Below are 23,370 nucleotides of genomic sequence, written 5' to 3'. Positions count from 1 at the left end.
TCTCTCTCTCTCTCTCTCTCTCTCTCTCTCTCTCTCTCTCTCTCTCTCTCTCTCTCTCTCTCTCTCTCTCGCTGTCTTTGACAGTCTGTCTCGGAAGATTCCCCCAAACACTGACTTCGTTAATGTCGACTGTGGGAGACATTTTTAAAATTACAAACTGGTTTGCTCAGTTTTAGAGTTTGGGATGTTTTTTTTATTGTTTTTTTTCTATACCTCTACCAAACCACTGTAGGCAACTGGTTGCTTTACTCTCTTCCCCTTCCAAGTTTCACTCTCATTATTTATTTTTTCTTATCCGTCCGCTCTTCTGTTCCACTCTCAACCCTGTCTCTTTAGGTTTTGAAAGGATCTCTCCGGGGAAAACGGCAACAAGCAACACTTGCGCACTGCCTGCGATTTGCAAACAAGAACAGGCTCTTGCCGGGAAAGTGCAGGCGGGCCACTGCAGTACAAGCAAACAGAGATGTACACGTAAACAGATAGGTACACACGCAGACAGATATGCACTCTGTGGCGGTCCGGGTTTTATCCCGCTAGCGCACACACTCCCCGGCGTTTCCCCAGAGCAATCGTTTGATTAATGTCAGAGGCAGACGTAGGACTTCTCAATTACGATGGTGAAATGATGCTCAACCGCAGATGCTGTGGTCAATAGCTTTTTGATGGCAATGCAAATGCCACAGGATATTTACCAGAGGTTGGTGTAATGTCGTCTTACAATTCATGATCGAGTATCCAGGCTCTTTTTGGTTTGTTGTGTATTTTCATTGTCTCTGCGGTCTGTTCTGTTGTGACAACACCCACCGCTTTCTCCTCACGGTTCCTTGTGATTATTTGATCATCGCTTCATGGTGGCTTCCTCCATCTCCTTCCTGCTGCACTCATTCTGGTCGTTACAACAGCAGACACGGAGGAACTTCTGAGGCATGGACACTGCGGGGGTCAAATTCTCTCCCTTTCTCCCGTACTCCCTGCGTTACTCTCTCCTATCTCTTTCGTAAAAATGTCAAAATGTTCTACATTTAGTATGCAACTGATGCCACGTGGTTCTCATACTGTTGTGAGCAGGATACGTATGAAAATCATGTTTTATATTGATTGCGAACATGCACCAAAGCATCCAAAATTAATTTTCCATTGGTTTGGGGATTGCGAAAGACAAATATATTCTCCTTGTCTGCATAAACGTGTCTTGCATATCTGTGTGTGTGTGTGTGTGTGTGTGTGTGTGTGTGTGTGTGTGTGTGTGTGTGTGTGTGTGTGTGTGTGTGTGTGTGTGTGTGTGTGTGTGTGTGTGTGCGTGCGTGCGTGCGTGCGTGTGCGTGCGTTTGTGTGTGTTTGTATGCGTTTGTGTGTGTTGATATAAATACCTGTATGTCCCTGGTGTCTGGTGTCACAGATAGTAGTCAAATATCAGCTCTGCTTTTTGCAGAAAAAAAGGCATTCATCTTATAATACATGCGAACCTTCTCTCTCATTCCCTATGTATTTGGGGTTATTTTCCTGTCTTTCTCTCTGTGTATGTCTCTGTCTCTTTCTCTCTCTCACCCTTATACTGCCTATACTCTACTCCCTCTCTCACATTACCCTCAAACTGTCCTCTTTAGTGGATATGTCTGTCAATGTTGGTTTCTTTGGTTGCCCTTAATACTATTTAGCTCAATCATGTTAAGCCATACTTGTCCAATGGTCAGGTAAATATGTGGTATTATGTTGTCAAAACATAAATGAGAAATTATACAAATGTATTTCTGTTCAATTGAACATATTTTTGTTTGTCCTGCCACACTGAATCTATGTTAAGAAATGATTATTCATAGTGACCAATTAGATATCAGTGGAAGATGTCAATACAATTTTAATGAAAATATTATAAATATTTGTGCACAAAGTGGAAAAAATAGCTTCCATTCCGTTTTTATCAAATATCTCGTATTTATCTGATTGTTTATATGAGTGTTTTAAATGCTAGCCTACTAAATAGTAGCCTATTTAACTAATAATACGAATGATACTTTTTGTATTTAACAAATAGGCCTACTCTGTTTTGTAGCTATGTCTAGATCAGCAACATTTCTTTAAGTGCAATCTATTTGGATGAACTTTGTCACTATCGCAAAAAAACGAATAACACAGCGCATGCATTCTCTTATTTCTTCTCTGTGTCAAAATATTAGATTTTTTTTTTCTTTCTACCTCTTCTAAAAGGTCAAAAGTTATTGACGGAACTTTTTGAGGCATTCTTTAAGGGATTTAATATTGAAAGGGATCCTTCAGAAAGTGCCAACAAAAGCATCGAATTGTTCTGCCTGTTTTCCCTCACTCTAATCAACGGGCTTTTGAAGGACAGGTGATGACAGCTCGTCGTGTAAATACTCATAAACTATTCTCATAAAAGTTTGAAAGATGAATACATAGCAATTTACGATTTTGCTTATAATAATAATAATAATAATACATTTAATTTAGAGGCGCCTTTCAAGACACCCAAGGTCACCTTACAGAGCATATAGTCATCATTCAAAACTATGTAAAACAGACTAGGAATAAAAGGAAAACAGAGGTTAAACATGAAGAATAATAATAATTAATAACACTCAAAGACGCCTAAAGTGAAGGGGGGACCTCACTAACCACCACCAATATGTAGCACCCACTTGGGTGTGCCTATAGCCTACTATTCTACCCGATCGCAGTGCCTTTATCCGATCTGTCTGTTTTCTAATCAGGCACTGCACAAAATTGCAACAAGCGATCAGAATTGTACCGACCTTTCTAATATTCTGAGGCCCTTTAAGGCAGCGCCCTAAAGGCCAAATACAACCCGTACCATCCACAGTGGTATTTTGCAAAAAACAGACCATTCGAGCGAGACGTTCTCGTTGTGTGTCTAGTTGTGTGCCGATGTTGTGGTTTGTAAACTGTTGTTTAGGTTCTCGGTTGCTGTGACAGATCGGTGACCGATACTTGAACCCGGGTCTCTTTTGAGGGTCAGCTGCTTCTCTAATCGAATCAGCGCCGTCCCTGGTGCAGGGCTCTGTGGGGCTGAGGGGTGCAGTCTTTGGATTCCACCTTCCTACGCTTTTCAAAAATGATATCGGCCGATGTTGTTTTTAATGACAATAAACCATGATGTACCGGAATACAAGTTCGAATATAGAAACTATAGAATATTTTTTTAATAATAGGCCTACCATTATTGTTTGTTATTAAACGAATGCAAATTCATCAGAAAATAACATTGCAAGCGGCCTTTACTAGGCTATATTTGGACTATATCATCTAATATTATAGTAGATAATATTATATAATATTAGATTACATTATACAATATTTATTATTGAGGTTTGTGCATCGTACATATTGCGTATGCCTGTTAATGAAAGCAGCGACATGAATTTTTGGCCAATTTCCCTAAATGTATTCCACCTGTGTAAATAGGCCTACATTTTTTTTCAGACAAATTGACCTATTTTCATGTTACTTTTATAGAATAAAGGATATTGCTTATTTCAACAAAAGGAATTGTATTCTAGTTTATGTCACTTAATAGTCACTTTTAGAATGTGCCTCGAAAGGACAGAAATATTTCTTTCCGAATGAAAAAATAATTGTAACTTCTATAGCTCTGCACGCATAGTTGTGCATGTCCCGCCAATAAGCCGGGAGCATTGCGTCTAAAGGCCCTTCTACAAATGATTATTTATGGAAAAGTGAACGTTAAAATATTATATGCAAGTTACTGTGAAATGTGGTTCGGGGAAATAAATTATGCCAATATATAGGCCTACAGTTATATTTGTGTAGTATTTTGTTTCAAATGGGCTTAATCTCCATTGGATTCGCTTAAAATGCAAACCTTGTTAGCCGGTTGGTTTTATAGCCTACGACATAAAAAAGTATCACAAATAAATATTCACTGCAAATTCCTTAACGTGAACATATCTTAGGCTGTATGCAGATGTTCCAACTTCCGCATATTTTTAAAAGTTTTTAGTGCAGATGTTGAATGCCTAATATCTTCATGGTCGTATTTACGTTAGATCTCCTTGGCAGATATGGGCACGCGTGCGTATTCCTCATGTTTCTTTTTTATTTGTCAAGTTCAAATAATTCAGGGTTGAAAAAGAATGATCAAGACAATTTCGTGAGATTCACATATCACTAAACAATAAGCAAGTATCGGCCTACCTAATAATATAACACTGGCGTCACTCTTAAAGGCCTGCTTCTCTGCTTCCTTGCCCTTGAATGAGAAGGAGAGGCTCCACATCCGCGGTGCGCCTCCTGCACCAGACATGAGGCTCCCAGCCCGGCCAGGTGGATTCAAGGTAAAGGTAAACGTCAGTCATTAATCATGATACGATTTCAGCCCTGCATTCCCTCTCTGGCAAGGACGACTTGAACCCTGCACTCAAGGAATTACCCCCCTGGAAACAGGAACCAATACTTAAGAAGGGGTTAAAACAAGACGAACATCAGATCATTCGCTATTAATTTGTCGGTTATCTGGGCTTCTTTGAACAGTTGTGTGAATGTCTTGAATTAATTTGCGTCTTGTATAGCCCTCAGCGAATTTCTCAATGTGTGGTTGTGTCTGGGGTAGTGTCGGTCATACCTGACAGTTGGAGTATGAGCTACAGGTGAAAATATTAACAAATGTGTGCCATATAGGCTAGTACCAACTGGTGTCTTCATCAGGTGTGCATGACCGCACGTACACGGAACTTAGCTGAGTCGACACTGACAGAGCCACCAGCCTCTTGTCAATAGCATAACCTCGATTTTTAATCGATACGGTTTATTTTTGTCCCCTCTGTAAGTCAGGAGTTCGATAAGGTTGTCATCACAAATGACGCTGACGTCTGCGCTCACATATCCTCCGTGGATAAACATGCCTTTATTATGCCAATACTGCTGTGCCCAAGGGACGGGAGCGCGACCGTCTGCATACATTGAAAGGTTCCAAGGCGCGCAAAGGGCAACGTTGAGAAATTAACAAGTCTGCTTTAAACACGTGTATCATCAAGCGCAGAAGGGAATACAGGGTCAACCCGTTGACCAAAGGAAAAACAAATATGTTAGAATAGTCTCAACAGCCCCCATAACGCATCTTCAAGCATTCCATAAACTATCTTCATTGAAGTGGACCTCGCCAAAAAAAAGATACCAAACATTTTCTTAGAAGTAAAATCACTTTAATGCACATGGTTTGACCCGTAAACCTTGCCCCGACAATACGAAAGAAAAGGAAATGAGACGTAACATACCATAAACTGATAAAACTCAGCGTCTAGAGTCCCATTCAAAAGCGGTGTACGCATCATGCAAATATCGCACGTGATCAATCCAGATTGGTATTCGCGACATAGATACACATAAATCAGACAAAACAGGGTGACAGATTGTTAACACTCAATAAGAACATAGAACAGCAAAACAATATAGGCCTGCACGAGGTCTCGTCTCTTTGATTGTGATCATGACATCAAGTGCAATCACTTTGTCTTTGATTTACAACTTTGGCACACATGAGGTATTTGTTTCCTTTGTACATAGTGGAACATTCAAAGACTACGGATACGTTGGCACATTCACAGCATTTCAGAAATATATCACAAAATGGGCGGCCAAACCCAAGTTTGGTCATCTAAATGCTTTGGTTTTCCAAACACTGAAAACACATTTTGAAGAAGTCAAACAACGGAACAGCCGACATTATTGTCAGTGTGACTGTGTCCATGTGCATGAATTCAACCCTATTTAAACTAGTCGCGCATTTCCAAATGTCCTCCATCACACCTTGGAAACGCAACTTCGGTAGTCCTGCTTTAAAACACTGGCTTGAACTGTTTGTTCAGTTGGACACGTAAGGATCCGTCCCAGCGGAGGGCGTAGGGGACGGAGTGGACGGTGCCGAGAGAGACTTCTCAGATGATGCGTCGTCTGTTTTGTCCTGACTGTCTCCCGGGCCGATGGGAGGAGCTTTAGCCGGCAACAGTCCTTCCTTCTCACGCTTCTTCTGTTTCATCCTGCGGTTCTGGAACCATATTTTCACTTGCGTCTCGTTCAGCTGTAGCGCGGCCGCTATCTCCACGCGCCTCGCCCGGGTCAGGTACTTATTGAAGTGGAACTCTTTCTCCAGCTCCGTCAGCTGCTTCGTGGTGAAGTTGGTCCGGATGGTGTTCGGTTGTCCGCCATAGCCGTACTCGCCTGACCTACCTGTAGATGAAATTGCAACCGTCAATGAACGTTGTGTGTGTGTGTGTGTGTGTGTGTGTGTGTGTGTGTGTGTGTGTGTGTGTGTGTGTGTGTGTGTGTGTGTGTGTGTGTGTGTGTGTGTGTGTGTGTGTGTGTGTGTGTGTGTGTGTGTGTGGGGGGGGGGGGCGGGGGTAGCACCTTCTTAACTTTTCACACTATGATCACATTCAGAGTGCAGAGCCACAAGCAGCAGCAATTGTTCCACTTTTACGCAGAAGTTGATGTTGTTGTTGGTGGTGCACATCTGAATGTATTTCTCAAAACACGTCTCCCGTGGCCCCGTTAGGTAGCCTACTGTTACTGTTGCTCATGCAAATGTGAAAGCAAGTGGAAGTAAGTAGTGGATTATTTTATACTCGCGCGATAGTTTGTTTTGCAAAAAACAATAGACTGGTCACCTGAGGTTTAGGTGTTTGATTAATGTCCTCTCATTCCTCGACAATTTTGATGCAGTAGCCTACATCACGTGATCCCAGTATGTTGGCCTACTTTGCCAGACTAAAATAGTTCCAGACAATTACCCCCCCCCCCCTCCCCCCAGATGTAATTGTTACTAATAACACCGTAATGTAGGCCTACAGCTTCACACTGGACGTCAGTGGGCTATACATTCACACTAAAAGTTCCATACGATTGTTATCCGGCAGCTTAACAAACGTCATCTTTATGCCAATCGTTGATATCGATAAAGGCTACCTCACTCTCAGTAACCATAGGACCACCCACGTCGTATTTACGCACGCACCTGTTTTAGGAGGATTCCGTTTGACTTTCATCCAGTCGAACGTCTGCGCGGAAGACGCGCCTTCGGACAGGGGCGAGCAGCATGCCTCAAGGTGACCCGTGTGCAGCGGCGATAGAGAGCTCGAACACCCGGCGAAGTGGTTTAGGCTGCCCTGCTCGTGGCCGCCGCCGTAGGTGGCTTGGGCGTACTGAAGTTGGCCCAAGCCTGCAGCCCCGTAACCTTGACGATGCTGAGACACCATGGAGGCGGAGATATTCCCAGAGTACATCAAGGGGCCGCACGAAGAGAACCCTGTTGCTGACTCAACTTCCTGGTTGAGCGTGTAATGGTTATAGGTTGCGCAGAAGTTTTGGGGCCCATAGCTACACGCCGGATGGGCCCCATAAGCCAAACCAAGAGACCCCGGTGTCGACTGGTATGACCCTGCTTGGTGGGAAGCGTTGTCTGGGGAAGCCCTGTTTGACGTGAAGCGGTCATCCGCCCCGCAGTTGTTCAGGGCAACAGCACAGGACTGAAAAGTTGTAATCCCATGGTCAGCGTGGAATGCCCTGACCGAGCACGAGCTGCCCTCTCCGCTCATCACTGAGTAATCTAAGAAGCTGCTCATTGTCGCATTGTTTTAATCGGACTGAGGGAAGGTGCGCGAGGAGACAGGTGGTGACGAATCTCCCTTTTTACCCTGAGTGACCGTGCCAACGTTTACCTATGGGAAACTCTTTCCCGATCACAAAAAAGGGAGGGGGTGCATGTGCCGATATCAATAAACGCTTGCTGTCACGTGGCCTGGGGTCAGCCAGTCAGGTACTTGTCCCGTTCCCCTTTCGCGGTGACAGATTGGTGTTTGAGAGGGTATTTAAATTCCAAGCGCTCGTCGATCAAGGTGACGCGCGTCTGCACTAATGTATTGGCTGGGCAAACAATGAGCCGGGAGGCAGACGGCGGTGGGCAGCCCCAGGGTCGCACGGAGAGCAGGGAACGGAAAAGGTTGCATCTTAGCGGTTTTTCTTGTGAATACCATCACACTGAAACAAGGTATGGCATTTTGGAATATGCTCGGGTGTGTGTGTGTGTGTGTGTGTGTGTGTGTGTGTGTGTGTGTGTGTGTGTGTGTGTGTGTGTGTGTGTGTGTGTGTGTGTGTGTGTGTGTGTGTGTGTGTGAAAGAGAGAGAGAGGGAGAAAGAGAGCGTGCGTGGTTGTATGTTGATGTGCTTGAGCGTGCCCTCGGTGCTTGCAGCCTATTTTCTTTGTAAGCGCGCGTCGAACGGTCTTTTATTGAGGCGCAGCATCCATTTGGAAGGCGTGGAGTGCTATTGTCACGTGGTTGTGATCAAAGCCGTCCTGTTTTATGTGCGCGATGTATTTTCCCGATATTTGAAAAATGTTGCGGTGGAGGATTACGATGCGGATTAATTGGACAGAATTTATATTTAAAAAAAATGACAGTTGGTGATATCCTGCTCTTTGTTTTCCCACGTAGGTCATGGGGAAAATGCCTTATTGCTGTTTCATCTTGAGGGAACGTCACTAATTGCGTTACGACACGTTATATTGTGCGTTTTTTTCTGGCATAGGGTCACGAGGTCATATGTCTACCATAGACAGCCACGCCAAGACATTTTAATTATGGATGTACACTCATCAGGTGATTTGATTTGATAGCGAGCCCTGTCGCTGGAGTCAAGGCACGTAATACCCGAGGCGTGAACGTGGGTTGCTGCTTGTCTTATTAAGATTATTTACCAAATATACCATGATGAGAAATTGGTTTTAATGAAAAGAACTGCTGAAAAGACTAAAGGCAGGCCAATGTGAGCGTAGGATGCTGTTGTAGAAAAACGTTGTAGTCGCCTAGCCGATGAACAGCACTCCAATCATCACACAGAGGAAGGCAACAGGAAAAAAAGAGAGGGAGGGAGGGGTGAGAGAGGCTGTCGGAGAATGGATCTGCGCCCCTACTGGACGTTTAGCCAAAAATACATGGCACATGCCATAACGAACCCACATTCAGTCCGATTTAAAGAGCAGATTTGAAATAAGATTTTTTTCAAATCTGCTAAAGACCAAAGGAAAAAGTGTTAGGGCTTACACCTTATACCGTGTGCATAATAAGTTTGTAAGTAGACTTACTAAATGTATTGCTTCCTGCGGGTTGCATTAACCCTAACCCTAAGAAAAGTAGTAGTGCAATGGTTGTAGAGAGTAAAGTTTGCTTTGGAAGGTAGGAGTATGACATTAGCCGAATATAGCAACAGCCTACCTGGTGAAGTGAAAGAGTAAATCGTAAAAAAAATAAAAAATCCGTATTATTATTTTATTTAATTTATTAAACACATAAGTATTTCCCATAGAAAGGCCCGTTATAACTGGACCCCTATATCGGTCTCCCTCTCCCCATCCCCCCTCCTCTCGCCAGCTGCCTCTGTTCCCGAAAAGGAGTGCGTGGGCGCATGAATCCCTGGCTTCTCCAAACTTTGTGCAACCCTACGGCAGACCTCGGAGCTTCCAGCCCTTTGTGTGAGCACATGGTCAGAGAAAAGGCGCGCTCTCTCGGAATGATTTTGTTACAGGTCCTTAGTTCGTTTCAGTCATCATTGGTTCGAAAATTCTGTAGGGATAGGCCTAGTACTAAAGGAATACGCACGTGCACGCACACGCCAACGTATACACACACACACACACACACACACACACACACACACACACACACACACACACACACACACACACACACACACACACACACACACACACACACACACACTAACCCATGTTCGACTCAAACATATGTTCAAACAGTCAATGGTTGCTGCTTATTGTTTCCAGAATATTCGATAAACCAGATACTGGACGCTGATAAACATACTCACAAGGATATGGACTTAATATATGTAGATTAGTATATGAATCGGTCACAGTGGGATTGCAACTGGTTGTTAGCTTTTTTCACGCGCGCACACACACGCACACACACACACACACACACACACACACACACACACACACACACACACACACACACACACACACACACACACACACACACACACACACACACACACACACACACACACACCACACACACACACACACACACACACGCCGCTCTATGCGAAGTCACAAAATTTCCATTAATCAAAACATTTGCTACACTTCAGAAATAGTCCCACATTGCGCTCTTTACCTCCATTGCAGAACCAGCAAGGAAACTTGCTATTTTATTTGCGTTACCGCACTCTATAAAAATACCCAATATAGGCTATACAATTTCCACCAGATAATGTATTATTTTTTGATGAAATTTCACAAGGTAAAATAAATTGGCCTCCTATGCAATCTGTTTTGAATCACCCCGCTATTAACAACTGAGGAGGGATGCAGTCTTAGCTTGGGTGGGCCGCTACTGCTACCACTGCTCTCGCCGCGCGATGCGTGTTTAAACAAGCTATAAAAATGAATTATTGCCAAACGTACGCCAAGCCTCTCTTCCTTTTTCTCGTGGCTATGGGAGAAGCATATGAAAATGTAAGAGGGTTTTTATTTGTGCACATTGCGTCACAATTGCTCTCTGTCCGTCTCATTCATGCCACGGCTTGATTTATGAGCTCGCGAAGGCAAACACCCGCGCTGTGTTCGCCGGCGCGTGCACCCAGTGCTAAGGAGTTGTGCACCATGAGCTTTCTTGCTAGCTAAGTGGTTATAGCCTACTTACTTGTTATAGCCTACTCGACAGAGTTTGGATGTTTTAAATAAATGCTTTGAAAGTAGTTGCTGTGGGTTTGCTGGGCCAATAGTGTTTATTTTGTTTATAGCCCTAAGAATGCTATAGGCCTACTGTTCTTGGTAACCTAATACAGCATGTTGGTGTTGGATTTAAACACCAGTGCAATCAATTTAATTCAACAGATATATACCACATTAATTTGTTAATTCAATTTAGAGGATAAGATTAGGCCTCTTTATAATGGCCTATTTGCAAGTAAAAGTTTTCAAATTTTCAAAGTAGTTTTCTAGAAAGGTCTGTTCGAACTACACAGTATTTTCTTGGTTTTTGAAAATTATATTAAAATGTATATTTTTAATGACCAAGCATATACAAAAGCATACAAGCAAATTATAGCCGACTATGTTCTAATCGTTAAACCGTAAGCCGTAAATAATTATCTCTGTATTGCTGTATAGCCATTTTGCATGAGGTCATTGGGTGCTAGTCAATCACATTAACATATTACAACTTTTTAAAAAGATCCTTAAACAGAACAAGTATAAGTGCACAAGAAAAAAGAGACACACGAACAGGTATTTGTAGTAAGTTAATTGTATTCTAAAAAAAATATCGAAGACATTGGAGCTATACAAAAATAAAAGTTACCAGGTTCCATTTGCCTATTATTTTCATATTTTTCCCATACTCAGAAATTCTATTTAAGGAGAACAATTTGTAATGGTAACTATATGAACGGTTCTTGTTTTTAATGTTAAATTATAAACTTTCTTCCTTACCTTGGTTTAATCTCCTTGTTTAATATAATTAATAACTATCCGGATATACAGAAGCAGAACTAACATTACAGTTAATACCACCACTGCCTGGCTGCACCGTCCCTGAAGAAACAAGTTTTTGATTGAATTCACTTAATAGTTTAGATGCTGCAAGTCGATCGTAGTAAGGGACTCCGAGAAAAAATAAAAGCTGTCCGTAGATATGTCCACTGGACTGTCCAGTGATTCTGACAAGTCTGGTGAGGCTGCATCGGAGAGCTGAAGGCAAGAATCCGAAGAGAATGCTTGGAAATCGTGTATAGAAAGATCCAGGCTTGTGGGACAGTCACCATTGTCCGGGTAAGATGCAGAGCCGGGGCCTATTGTTGACATGCAGCCTGGAACAGTGGGAGACGGGTTGGAGAAATGTTTCAGATTTTTGTCATTGCTGTTCAGTGGTGAAACTGTAAAGCCCGCAACCTCGCTATTGTGCGGGCCTACATTCTGGAGCTGCTGCGTTGAACCGAGCGGGTTGAGCTGAAAGGAGCAGGTATCTCTCTCCAGCAGGGCCCCGTTCCCAGGGTTGCAACTCTTCTCGTACATTGATCCCTCGTCGTCCTCATCGCTGTGGATGCCGTCCTCGGAGCCGGGCGCTTTCCCCTCTTCGTTGTGGTTCTCTTTGCTGTGGTTCTGACGCTTGTGCTTCATGCGTCGGTTCTGGAACCACACTTTCACCTGCCTCTCGGTGAGGTCCAGTAGGGCAGCTATCTCGACTCTCCTCGGTCTGCAGAGATACTTGTTGAAGTGGAATTCCTTCTCGAGCTCCAGCAGCTGTGTGTTAGTATAGGCTGTCCTCAGTCGTCGGGAGCCCCCTCCTCCGCCACCACCACTCTCCAGAATCTCAGGCGAGCCTATAATAACAACAGCAGCACCATAAATTAGTGGGATATTAAAGCAAAGTAAAGCACGCAGTTAGGGCTATAAAACACAGTCGGTATAAACTACTGGAGGCTAGTGCACAACTCATTGGTCACTGCAGCAAAATGGCCGCTGGCTCCACAAACACGCAAGCATACGTTTGCACAGATTATGTGGTGTTATATTTGAGAGCGCTCCACGTTGGATACCACATTTTACGCGCAAACGTCAAACAATTAAAATCTGTGTTTTAAAGACAATGGCGCCTAGTAGTAGAGTGGGGATCTAATGAATTCTCCAGCTGCCCTTCTCCGCAAAAGCACTCCATCACTCTTCATTACTGTCACATATCAAAACTCTGGCAATGCTAGGCGGTGAAGGGGCAGCGTTGAAATCAAATAAATCATCGTACAGTAGCTTACACTGCTTCACCCATAGGATTGTTTCCATTATTGAACAGCTAAGTTATATACAACTAGGCTTGTCACAACCCAAGGAGTTCCCTTAGCATATGCCTTTCTGGGGTTGGGCCTTTTACTCTGGGGCTCCAATTTAGCAACAGATAGTTAATAAACACCACTTGACCACCCTGTTCTTTACCAATTATATTCCTAATTTGTTGTAATTCAAAAATCACCCACCTTTTGGAGAGAAGCACATAGGTCCATTCGAGATTGTGGTGGCGGTGGAAGTTGGCATGTAGTTCTTCTTCGAGGCTTTCTTCTCCCGCATCCATGGGTACTCCGGGGGTAAGGAGGCTGTGGGCAGTGGACTGCATCCATCGGGGCTATGCCTAGGCCGGCTGTGCCGCGGATGGCTGCCCGGGTTGAGGCTGGGAATGGTCTGCTCAAAAGGAGGAGGAATAAGTGTCGGGCGTGAAAGCGTCGAGCTCTTGATTGATGAACTTTGAAATGAATCACCGACAGGGGGGAAAGATGTCAGGCACTCAGCAAGCGACGGCTGACTATTGATAAAACCGCTCTCTCGCTCGTATTCGTAATTCATCTCCGCTCCCTGAGAGCCGAGGAAAGTTTGCACGAGTATTTTTATAAATGTGGCGGCTCAGTGAGAAAGAGAGAGAAAAAAACATTTAAAAAAATCTCCTCGTGTCCTTTTTTCCTATTTCAATGATTACGGCCGTGTGGGGACCGAGCTACTATTAAACTATTGAATTCATGGAGACAAGGTTGAAATTGGACCGAATTGCCTGTCACATGATTACTTCTGCCCAATGACAATTTAGTGTTTAATCAAAAGAAGCCACTGTCTGCCTGATTGATCCAAAAACACTCTGGTGAAGACCGCCTCGCTCTGTGGGGACGACTGTTTTTATTTACATCTTTGTCCGGTTAGTTTATCCTCCTCTCGCTTCCCCAGTCCACTCCACTAATCTACCAAATGTTTTAAGAATGGCTGACGCTCGGTATTACTGGGAAGTAGCTTGCGGGGTGCGCGGGCTCGTGCACTCCTCTTTCTCTTATTGTTAGAGAATGTCAGTCGAGAACGCCCCCACCACACACAAATCACACCAGTAGCTTTGCCTCATGCTAAGCCTGCGGTCATTAGCCAATCTAGCTATTCATACAGGCAAGTCAAACTGAAAGCCATGAAATAATCTACCAACAAACGTACAGTAAGAATCTCTGACTCAGTGTTAAAGTGCCCATAGTAAATCTCACTATTCATCTGAGGTCCTGTGCCTAAATATAGGTCACACAAACTGCATAGCTTAGGCCTACACACCGAATTACATATTTCTCTCTTAAGACTGAAATGTGAGATGTGATTTGGTCCCGATAGATCCATTGACTATAAGAAAGGTCAATAACCTTTCATCCAAATATCTAGCAGCAACACGTGAAATATGCTAGCTACTGATATTGTCTGTAGCAAATCACCCACCATAATGGGTGTATTATTCAAGCAGCACATTTGTGTGAAAATACAACCAAATACTGTAAGAATACTGCATGTAGTAGGCCTAATACATGCATTAATAACACAATGTGCAGTGTAAATAACCCAAAATGACACAATAACACAAATGGAAGTCCGCTACCATTTTCTCTTAATATTATACATCTGCAGTCGCATCTAGGCTTCTTTAAATGACAATTGACTGCTCTGACCCAGAATAGATCAGGCAAAGGTGTTGGATGCATTAGCAATAGGTACGAATCATATCGTTCTGAGGTATATTTGTTATTTGGACCTGAAACAACAATTTTGAAACAGTTTTTTACTTCAATAAGATGTAAAGCTGATGGAGAATGTCTTTACCTATAAGTCCAACCCGCCGTGTTTATGCGGTGTAATGGCTGCCACTGAATACTCTGGGAAAGCCACATTTTAGGATGTTTTTTCATCAAGTCTTTTTTCTCCCAAAAACTGAAATAGTGAGTGGGAAAGGGGAAAGAAGAGAAGAGGTAGGGCTCGTTCTGTTTATTGCTTATATACCAAACAAAGAGTCCTGGAAGCCTGCACGCGATCAATCTTACTCGCCAAAAGGTCTGACAGCTCGGTGCCCTCAGAACACATTTAAGGCTTCTAACTCTCTCTCGGATCAAATGCAGCCAGGAAGTAGCGAGAAACACTGGTCACTCAGATTGGAACCAGTCTCTGTTCTCAGTAATAGGCGGCCTATAGCTGGAGGGACATCTTTAAATATGTTTATAAAAATAATCGAACAACCTGGCGCAAGGATTACCTTGTGACGAGCCACAATGCGCGCACGGTAGGTGGAGCAGAAACGGTGCTTTCCATTGTCAATGTATTCAGGGAATTCGTTGCTATTCGTTCTTTTTTATTTTAGGTTTACTCCAATGATGGTGACTTTAGGGCTGCTGTTGCTTTATCTTTGGGTTGAGATAAAGCAGCGGTGGGAATATAAGCCTTTGTGTGCAGGGAGAGGGAGTGGGTGGAGGCATTCTGTGGATACATGGTCGGCCTACACAGTTTTCCAAACAGCGTCTTGGACAATAATAAGTGAATGGGGAATTTGATCAAAAATGGATATAATTGTATTTGTGCTTGTAACATATGTGTTAGACGTCGCTGTTGTGTTGCATTGGAGTGCTTAACCGCGTGTGAGTGCAAGCTGGATCCAGATTTGGTCATATACATCATCTCTTTTCACAGGCACACCATGGTTCAATTGTTCTAGGTTCCCCTGCTAACCATATGTTGGGGGCAGTAATGTTCATGCCCTCCAATATCAATCATTTTCAATGGAGGAACAGTTGCTACATCAAATGATGAGCAAGTCTGAGTGGATTATGTAACAACACGTTAAAACATAATTCAAACATCCACATAATTCCAAAGGCCCGAGTAAAGGACGAAAGAAGCGAGCCTACGCCATTTGGAAATAATTAGCTGCGTAATTTAGCAGCACCACAACAGAATGACAATTCTAAACGAAAATAAATGTTCTGGTACACAGGCTGGTTCGCTACATTTGAGAAATGATGTAGGACTACGCCCATTGTTTATGTCGCCTATAATTTATTGAATTAGCATTGGCCTAAAATATGTTCACTTTGAATGGTCGTTCGCTTCTGATAACTTTGCTGGAAGAGTCTTGATGCATTTCAAATAAAAAGCAGTTTTCTGCATTTACGTTGGAATTGACCAAATAATGAAATAAAGGGTCATAGTATTTGAGTGTGGTCTTTGTAGCGCGTCAGGCTTTTCTTAAAGGGATCTCGAAATTTCTTATTTTTTGTGCAATTTCCCATTATGCTTCTCTTATTCTTGCAGATATTCAAGAAGTTCCTGCGAAGCGTTGTGACTGTGCCCACTCAGTTAAGAATCCTGAGTGAATGCTACGTGAGCGTTTTCAGGGGCTTAAGAATAGGCCTATAACATTGCCAGCCTTTTCTGTGGATGTAAAAAATCATTTTGTCATTTCATTTCAACCAAATAAAAAAATGTTTTCTTGGTAAACACGTGTACATTCGTGTCCTTATTTGAAGGATACCATTTCAATTGTCGTGTTGTTTTAACTTTGGATGCTAAACCTCACCATCAAAACCATCAATACCTAAACCTTGTTATGAGCTACTTTTGTGATTCTCTATATTGTTCTCTAAAATATTAAATTATTTTCGATATTTTGACATATTCTAATTCTTGCATTATTTTTTTATTTCGATGTTTTACACTGTCGGCCATTTAAGTAAACGTTTGCAACGCATCACATTAAGACTGAAGATAATCTATATATATTTCTTAATTCATTTATTTATTTATTCAAACTGGAGCAGCATGGAATGTTTGAAATAAAAAAGAGGATATTTATTTCTCTCTGTTCAATAAAAGAAATTGTTCATGTGTAACGCTTCCCACCCTTATTGCATGATTGATTGATTTTACATTCTTAGAGAAAAATAAAAACTCCTGCAAGAAACCAAAAAAATAACACGAACGCCTACGCACACACTCATGCACGCGCACACACACACACACACACACACACACACACACACACACACACACACACACACACACACACACACACACACACACACACACACACACACACACACACACACGCACAGAACCATAGCAGCGACCATAAAGTAGTCTGGTGCTGAGTAACTGATGGAAACTACAGGTAGGTCTATGAATTGGGACGGATCGCTATACGCTCAATTACATCCTCCAAATAATACTAAACTATTCTATTTTTTCGAAAAAATAAATAAATAACATAAGAAGGTCAATATGAACAACACAAGCGGGGAGGGGGTGGGGTCATGTGTAAGCTCAAGACCCTCCTTCTGAAAATGTATCATTCCACGTGAACCCGGCTCGTGGTTCCCTATAATCCTTCCACACGTGCAACAAAATGCAAAACACAATTTCTTCAAATGCGGATAAATAAAAACAACGTACTGATTCACATTAAAAATGAATAGCATAAAAATATGTTCATAATACCCTGTTTGATTGTTGACCTTAAAACAACAACGGCAAAAGATAAAATAGGCGTATGCATATAATGTTGCGCGCCCCCTCATCCCCCCCCCCCCCCCCCCCCCCCCCCCCTCCCACTGCACAAATAATGCTTTTTTGGAACAATGACACAAGTAAATAGAGACGAATTCAAGCAAGCGTGATTATTTTTCCTAAGCTATTTCACACACACAAAAAAAAAAAAACTAAAAGCAGAGAGAAAGAGGAAGCCACAAGGAGGTCGTTGAGAAAGAAATACATAATTTGTCTGGAAGTATAAGACAATGGGGTGGGCTGCGCCACACCGCTACAGATGCGTCAGTTTGGGCGCTTCCTGAATTCTTCCCTGAGAATAGTGCGGCGTAAGGTCTGTGTACGTCGGGTTCGGATCACACACTCCGTGGTGGTGACTGTTGGTGCCCATTGTGATTGCTCCGTTATAGTCCATGTTTGCGGACGGCGGGTGCGAGAGATGCGTCAGACCGAACACGGAGGGCCCAGAGTTGGCTATTGAATCGATGTAGCCTCCGCCAACATAAACAGGGCTGCTCTGCATGTGCGTCCCGTAGTTGCCATTGCCTTGGAGAGGGTGCGCGTCATACTCGGGCGTGGCCGAGTCCGTCCCAGCATACCTCTTCTGGGAGGGCGGGCAGTTGTTCAGAGAGCTGTTCAACGGAGGGGGATATGACGTCGCAATACCGTACGCATTTTGGTGGGGTTTGTTGTACGACGTCGGCGACTGGGATTCATAAGGAACACTGTTGACAAGAGAATGCATAGAGTTGAGGTATCCTCCTCCTCCGCCATTCGCGGAACCTGGCCCCCCGGGGCTGCGCGGGGACTGGCCGCCAGGGGAGGGCATCATCCCCACCCCCTTCTGATCCTTCTTGTATTTCATCCGACGGTTCTGGAACCAAATTTTAATTTGTCTCTCGGTGAGGCTCAGCAAGTTGGCCATCTCCACCCTTCGCGGCCGGCAGAGATAGCGGTTGAAGTGGAACTCCTTCTCGAGCTCCACCAGCTGGGCGCTCGTGTAAGCTGTCCGCGCCCTCTTCGACGCCGCCGACCCCGGTGGACTCTTGTCTCCGGGGCAACTCTCTACTGTTAGGGCGGGAAAGTGAGAGTATGTTAGTCAATAATACATTACACCCCTGCACACTTGCGCGCACGCGCACATACACCACACACGTGCGCGCGCGTGGAACATTAAGTCAGGTGGGTATTTATTTACCGTGAGGTTTGCAAGTGTGAGCGCAGAGAAATGGATCATATATTTTGAAGATAAATACGCTCGGCCTGATTGCTCAAATAGAACCTGAATCATCTGATTGTGTGTGTGTGTGTGTGTGTGTGTGGGGGGGTGTGCGTGTGTGTGTGTGTGTGTGTGTGTGTGTGTGTGTGTGTGTGTGTGTGTGTGTGTGTGTGTGTGTGTGTGTGTGTGTGTGTGTGTGTGTGTGTGTGTGTGTGTGTGTGTGTGCATGAATGCCCGTGCTTGCACATTAGTACCATCATGAGATTTTGATAAATCCTCTTCCTGCTGTTAAATACCGCAGTTATCTACAGGGCTCCACTAAGCCAATTAACATTTAAAATATAGTCCGCGTGGAAGGGCCTTTTTCACGTTCAAACTAATCACACATCACAAAGATGCACCCGACACCGCCACGAGTTGTAGCCTATAAAATTCGTTCTGAAAAAACATGACCTAAAAAAAGCCACTTGGAAGCCATTTGACCCCCATCTCTCCCTGTAGCCCATGGTGGAAGCGCGCGCGTAATGGGAACACATACGTTATGTATTCCTCAGGGTACATAAAGTTAGCTCCCATTGCTCGCAACCGACAAGCCTCACCTTCCAAGAGGCTGGAATCTGGCTGCAAGAGCAGAGAGGTGCATGGCAGACTGCCAAGCCCTAATACATTTTTACCGGCCGCTGTTCAAAATAAATGCACCATGATATTGTATAACTCGTCTGCGTTAAAAACATATATTAATAAAAAAAGGAGGGCTAAGTGAATCTAGAGAAGGTGGGCGGGGGGCTAATGTGGTCTCCATTCAGCACAATTACCGATATTATTAGTTCAATGAATACCAATTAATCATCAATATATTTTGTATTGCTTAACTGCGTAATGAACTCAAAAGTTAGATGCTGTATCATGAAGACGGATTGGTCTAATATTATTAGGGTAAAAGGAATTTCATAACTTGCTCTTGTAATATCCTGACAATGTAGGTTAATATCTGTGAAAAGTTACAACGATCTCCTTGCTGTGATGACGTCACACCGTTTGAAACCCAAATCTGCTCCGTTATAAGCTAATACACATCCCCACACGCCACCACCCCCCCCTCCCCTCACTCCACAGCCACGCGATAGCAGATGCAGGGGTCGTGGGAATCTATCTGCGAACTGAAGGCTCCATGTGTAAACAAGTGCCTACCGCCCCCCTCAGCAAGATCTCTACAAATGAAAATAACGCGACAACTGTTTTGTTTGTTTATTGACACGCAGGGACGAAGGGAGGGGGGCTGCATAATGTTGTGTGCTTACTGTAAGAGCGGGTCAAGTACAGGACAGAGGGAGAGCGAACGGGAGAGTGATTTGCAACAGTTCAATCTGCCCATTATAATTCACTAATACTTAATCGTATCAATAGTTTGCATGCCGAACGTGCGTGTGCGTTCCTACGTGGGTATGCATGTGTATCTGCAATTACTATACATATTGTGTGGAGTGTGTTTTTCTGTATTTTTGTGTGCGTGTGTGTGTGTGTGTGTGTGTGTGTGTGTGTGTGTGTGTGTGTGTGCGTGTGCGTGTGCGTGTGTGTGTGTGTGTGTGGTTGCGTGTGAGTGAGTGATTTTGCGTGTAAGTGCGCTTGGGCGTGGGGGCCTGCACGCGTGCTTCTTTGGGTGTCATAGACCAGGTGTAGGGCCTACCTGAACTGGTGCTACTGGTGGGTTTCTGCTTGGTGTTCTGGCGGGATTCCTTCATCCAGGGAAAGATTTGCTTGCTGCGTGCCGATGACGTCGGCGAACCATTCTTTACACAAGCCGGCTGGTTGGACCCGTTGCTCGTGTTTTGGGCGACAGCGTCGGGAGATTGTGGAGGAGGAGGGGGAGGAGGAGGTCCTGACACCGACACCTGTGCTTGATTGCTTTCGGGATGTACCGTGGACTGTGCCGCCTGAATGGCGGAGGTTCTGTCACAGCTCTCTGCCATCTCCCCCTGCTTTTGCAAGGCCACGGAGCCGTCGGGAGACTGCAGGGAGCATGCAGGTCGATGGTACTCACTTTCCACATGAGAAGCCCGGGGATATTGGACTTGATTGGCATCATAACTGAAGCCATTTGCGCTTTGATACGGGTAGCCAGTGTAAATTGCGGAGCTGTCGTAGTAGGTTGCCTTTTGCATCTCGCCGTTTCCCAATATTTATTTCAGAAACTGACAGGGTCTTGACACCCTTGTAGAATAACATTGGCACCCTCTGATCACGTGACGCCTCTTCGCCAATGGCCTCCTCGGGTGAACCTAGGGTTACAAGAAGCACTGTGAGGGGAAGAAATGGTGGCGATCCATCTTACTTTTCAATACAGGCATGACACGGGAGACTATGGAGGCAAGATAGGGCCAACAGCCCTGTAGAATATTACCGTTTACCTTATGGCTTAAGGAGGGCACAAAGGCATGTACTAACCGTGCATTACCATCTGTGCATTACAACGTTTTCACATTTTCTATTTTTTTTAACCAATTGATTCTTATAGCAACATTGCAACATAATTTTGGTACAATGTTATCCAAATGCGAACACAGTTTTACCAATCGCTGGATAATCGTGTAGATAATAATGTTAAAGAACATCCACGGATATAATGCAGACATAATTTAGTCCAAATTAATAAGCTGTATCGTTTTTTAACGATGCAGCCTATTATTTGATCTCAATCCACTTTCAAAGTGTCTTTACACCTCACATGCAATTTACGCACGGTTCATTATTATTTGTAGGCTAACTACAAACCAAACGTCCTATCGTGCCAAAAAAAAATAGTGAGCTCTGGTTGCACGGCCACCTGGCGCGAAGCATAAACATTCGCAAAAGTATTTTTTTTGTTCTTTGCAAGATAAGTGAACGCGCCGCAACGAAACCTGAAAAACCGGGCTGCACCGGTGCATCTCCGCGACCACAGTGAACTTTTCCTTGCAGGCTCGTAACAATAGCTTCAGTCCGTGGCGTTTGCCGGTGGCAGTGGCCAGTCTCAGTGATGTATGGGGGTCACCGTACCGAGACAACTCGCGAGGAAAGAGCGGCCCAATAACCAGTCCAGTCAGGATTTGTGTTCAAACAGAGAAACTAGGGATGCCCAACTAATCTACACCCATAAGTAAATATATATATATCCCTAAGGTCCATATATGCTGTTATTTTATTGACGATAAAACCGTTAATCTTGATCGATATAAACCATGATTCTTTCTTTGAAAGCAGGATATTCCACTAGGCCTGTTTGAATAAGATGATTCCCACTATCTCCTCCAGCAGGGTACAGGGTAGCCTATAAATATAAATGAAGAATAAACTTAAAATATTAAACCAATAATTAATAATAAACCATAATAATGCCTTGTTATAGACATTTAAATATAATCCAACTAATACAACACAGGGAAACCTACTGAACATAGACTTATAGGCCTACTAATGTTAATAATGCTAAGAATACTACTGAAAATAATAATAACAATAACAAAATTAACATTGCATATATTTAATGCCCATAGCCTATGATTTATGACAAGTCAAAGAGGCCTACATTTGTAAACCGTGAACATGCTAGATTATTATCAAATATATCAAATCCAAAACTGCTATCATATATCAAGTAAGTAAACAAGTTAAAATAAGGCCAAATAGCCCTTATCTCCAACAAATACAAAGATAAAACTCGTTATGGTTAAGGTAAGGTAAGCTTGTCCGACCCCAAAATACTCCGTGGGCATTACATTAACAAATTACATTATTATACAACGACGACTGCTCATTCAGTATGCATACCCGATTCAAAGATAGTATCTAATTATATATTTAAAAGGTAAAAGTGGCATGGCAAGTCGTGAACAACATATTCGCAGTAAAGGTTCAATTATAACCGACAAATCTGTAAAAAATCAAACCCATATTCTGCCGTGCCCAAGTTGGGCTAATCCGTTGTGTGCAAATTGGACGCATGACTAAATCGGCTCCACAAAGGATCATCGGGAATAGACCGGGAATATTCATACGTAACAAAATAAATCTTTCCTTAAAAAACAAAAGCAACACAAAAGACAGACGAGCTCTCTGTGCACTCCACGGTCCACGCGAGAGAAATCTGCTTGCCTGACTGTGTGAACTCTTCCTGAACCGAGATGTAAGTCATACGGTGATAAATCACCGCAAGACACACAAACTCTGCCATTTACAACCGAGGGAGCCTATTCCTGGCCTGCTTACCTTATCCTCTGACGACGAATGCAGACCACGCCGCAATAATTTCTCATTCAGCGACCAAATCGATCAAAGCAGTAATCCAGATAAAAGTTTAGGTAAATGCAGCTGGGGTTGAACAGCAACAGACTGCGACCCATAGACCATGCATTGGCGACCACAACACAAAAAAGGCAGAGAACCAGGAGGACTCCTCGTGCAGGAGAAACAAAATCCTTTCACCTTTTCCTTTTTTTTCTTTCTCTCTCCTTCTCCTATTTGACGTGGATGGGTAAACTGAGATTACGAAAGCAGGCGTGAGCACTCGGGTCACGACGATAAGCGCTATCTGCCCTGACGATTGAACTTATCACATGCTGCTCGAGCTATACCCGGGCTTCATACACATATTTAACGTAGCCAGGGCTAGGCTGGACTATATCGTCGTTCACAAGTCCACCATGCACACTCACAGTGAACTCCCCCGAACCATAGCGTCACCGTACACAAGAACAATTATGCAAATTAAGCAGCGCTATGT

General features: G+C 43.6%; 3 protein-coding genes and 1 long non-coding RNA gene across 11 annotated transcripts in view; 1 reads left to right on the top strand and 3 right to left on the bottom strand.

Annotated features, from left to right (window-relative positions):
• Window positions 1–4,871: 4,871 nt before the first annotated feature.
• Window positions 4,872–11,150, bottom strand: hoxa1a (homeobox A1a). Its single transcript, XM_060044227.1, has 2 exons — window positions 7,007–11,150; window positions 4,872–6,222 (listed from the first exon to the last, which is right to left on the bottom strand). The coding sequence occupies exons 1-2, from the start codon at window positions 7,611–7,613 to the stop codon at window positions 5,858–5,860; spliced, it is 972 nt and encodes a 323-aa protein (XP_059900210.1). The 5' UTR covers window positions 7,614–11,150; the 3' UTR covers window positions 4,872–5,857.
• Window positions 11,151–11,305: 155 nt separating this feature from the next.
• hoxa2b (homeobox A2b) lies at window positions 11,306–13,408 on the bottom strand. The gene is made up of 2 exons (XM_060044226.1): window positions 13,045–13,408; window positions 11,306–12,396 (listed from the first exon to the last, which is right to left on the bottom strand). Exons 1-2 carry the CDS (start codon window positions 13,406–13,408, stop codon window positions 11,639–11,641), a joined length of 1,122 nt encoding a protein of 373 aa, XP_059900209.1. The 3' UTR covers window positions 11,306–11,638.
• A 1,587-nt stretch (window positions 13,409–14,995) lies between these two features.
• On the top strand, window positions 14,996–16,951 carry LOC132451648 (uncharacterized). The gene is made up of 2 exons (XR_009524168.1): window positions 14,996–15,137; window positions 16,163–16,951. It is a non-coding gene; the product is annotated as an uncharacterized LOC132451648 (long non-coding RNA).
• Window positions 16,626–23,370, bottom strand: part of hoxa3a (homeobox A3a) — a 30,296-nt gene continuing 23,551 nt past the window's right edge. For 5 of the 8 annotated variants that reach the window (XM_060044220.1, XM_060044221.1, XM_060044223.1 and 2 more), the window contains 2 exons: window positions 20,299–20,890; window positions 16,626–18,460 (listed from right to left, as the gene is read on the bottom strand). In XM_060044220.1, coding sequence (XP_059900203.1) covers window positions 17,667–18,460; window positions 20,299–20,773 — 1,269 coding nt within the window. In that variant the 5' untranslated portion in view covers window positions 20,774–20,890 and the 3' untranslated portion in view covers window positions 16,626–17,666. The other 3 variants (XM_060044219.1, XM_060044224.1, XM_060044225.1) reach the window with 3 other exon arrangements.

The sequence above is a fragment of the Gadus macrocephalus genome, chromosome 22, assembly GCF_031168955.1.
Source record: "Gadus macrocephalus chromosome 22, ASM3116895v1".
NCBI lineage: Eukaryota > Metazoa > Chordata > Actinopteri > Gadiformes > Gadidae > Gadus > Gadus macrocephalus.
Note: the sequence above shows the minus strand (reverse complement) of the source record. Positions and strands in the feature narration are given on the sequence as shown.

What these genes read in the sequence shown, in the direction of transcription:
- hoxa1a (XM_060044227.1), bottom strand. Translation starts at nt 7,613, where the DNA reads ATGAGCAGCTTCTTAGATTACTCAGTGATGAGCGGAGAGGGCAGCTCG. An exon ending in ACGGAATCCTCCTAAAACAG is followed by an intron (nt 6,223 to 7,006) that starts GTGCGTGCGTAA and finishes TTTCATCTACAG; the next exon opens with GTAGGTCAGGCGAGTACGGC.
- hoxa2b (XM_060044226.1), bottom strand. Translation starts at nt 13,408, where the DNA reads ATGAATTACGAATACGAGCGAGAGAGCGGTTTTATCAATAGTCAGCCG. An exon ending in TATGTGCTTCTCTCCAAAAG is followed by an intron (nt 12,397 to 13,044) that starts GTGGGTGATTTT and finishes TTGTTATTATAG; the next exon opens with GCTCGCCTGAGATTCTGGAG.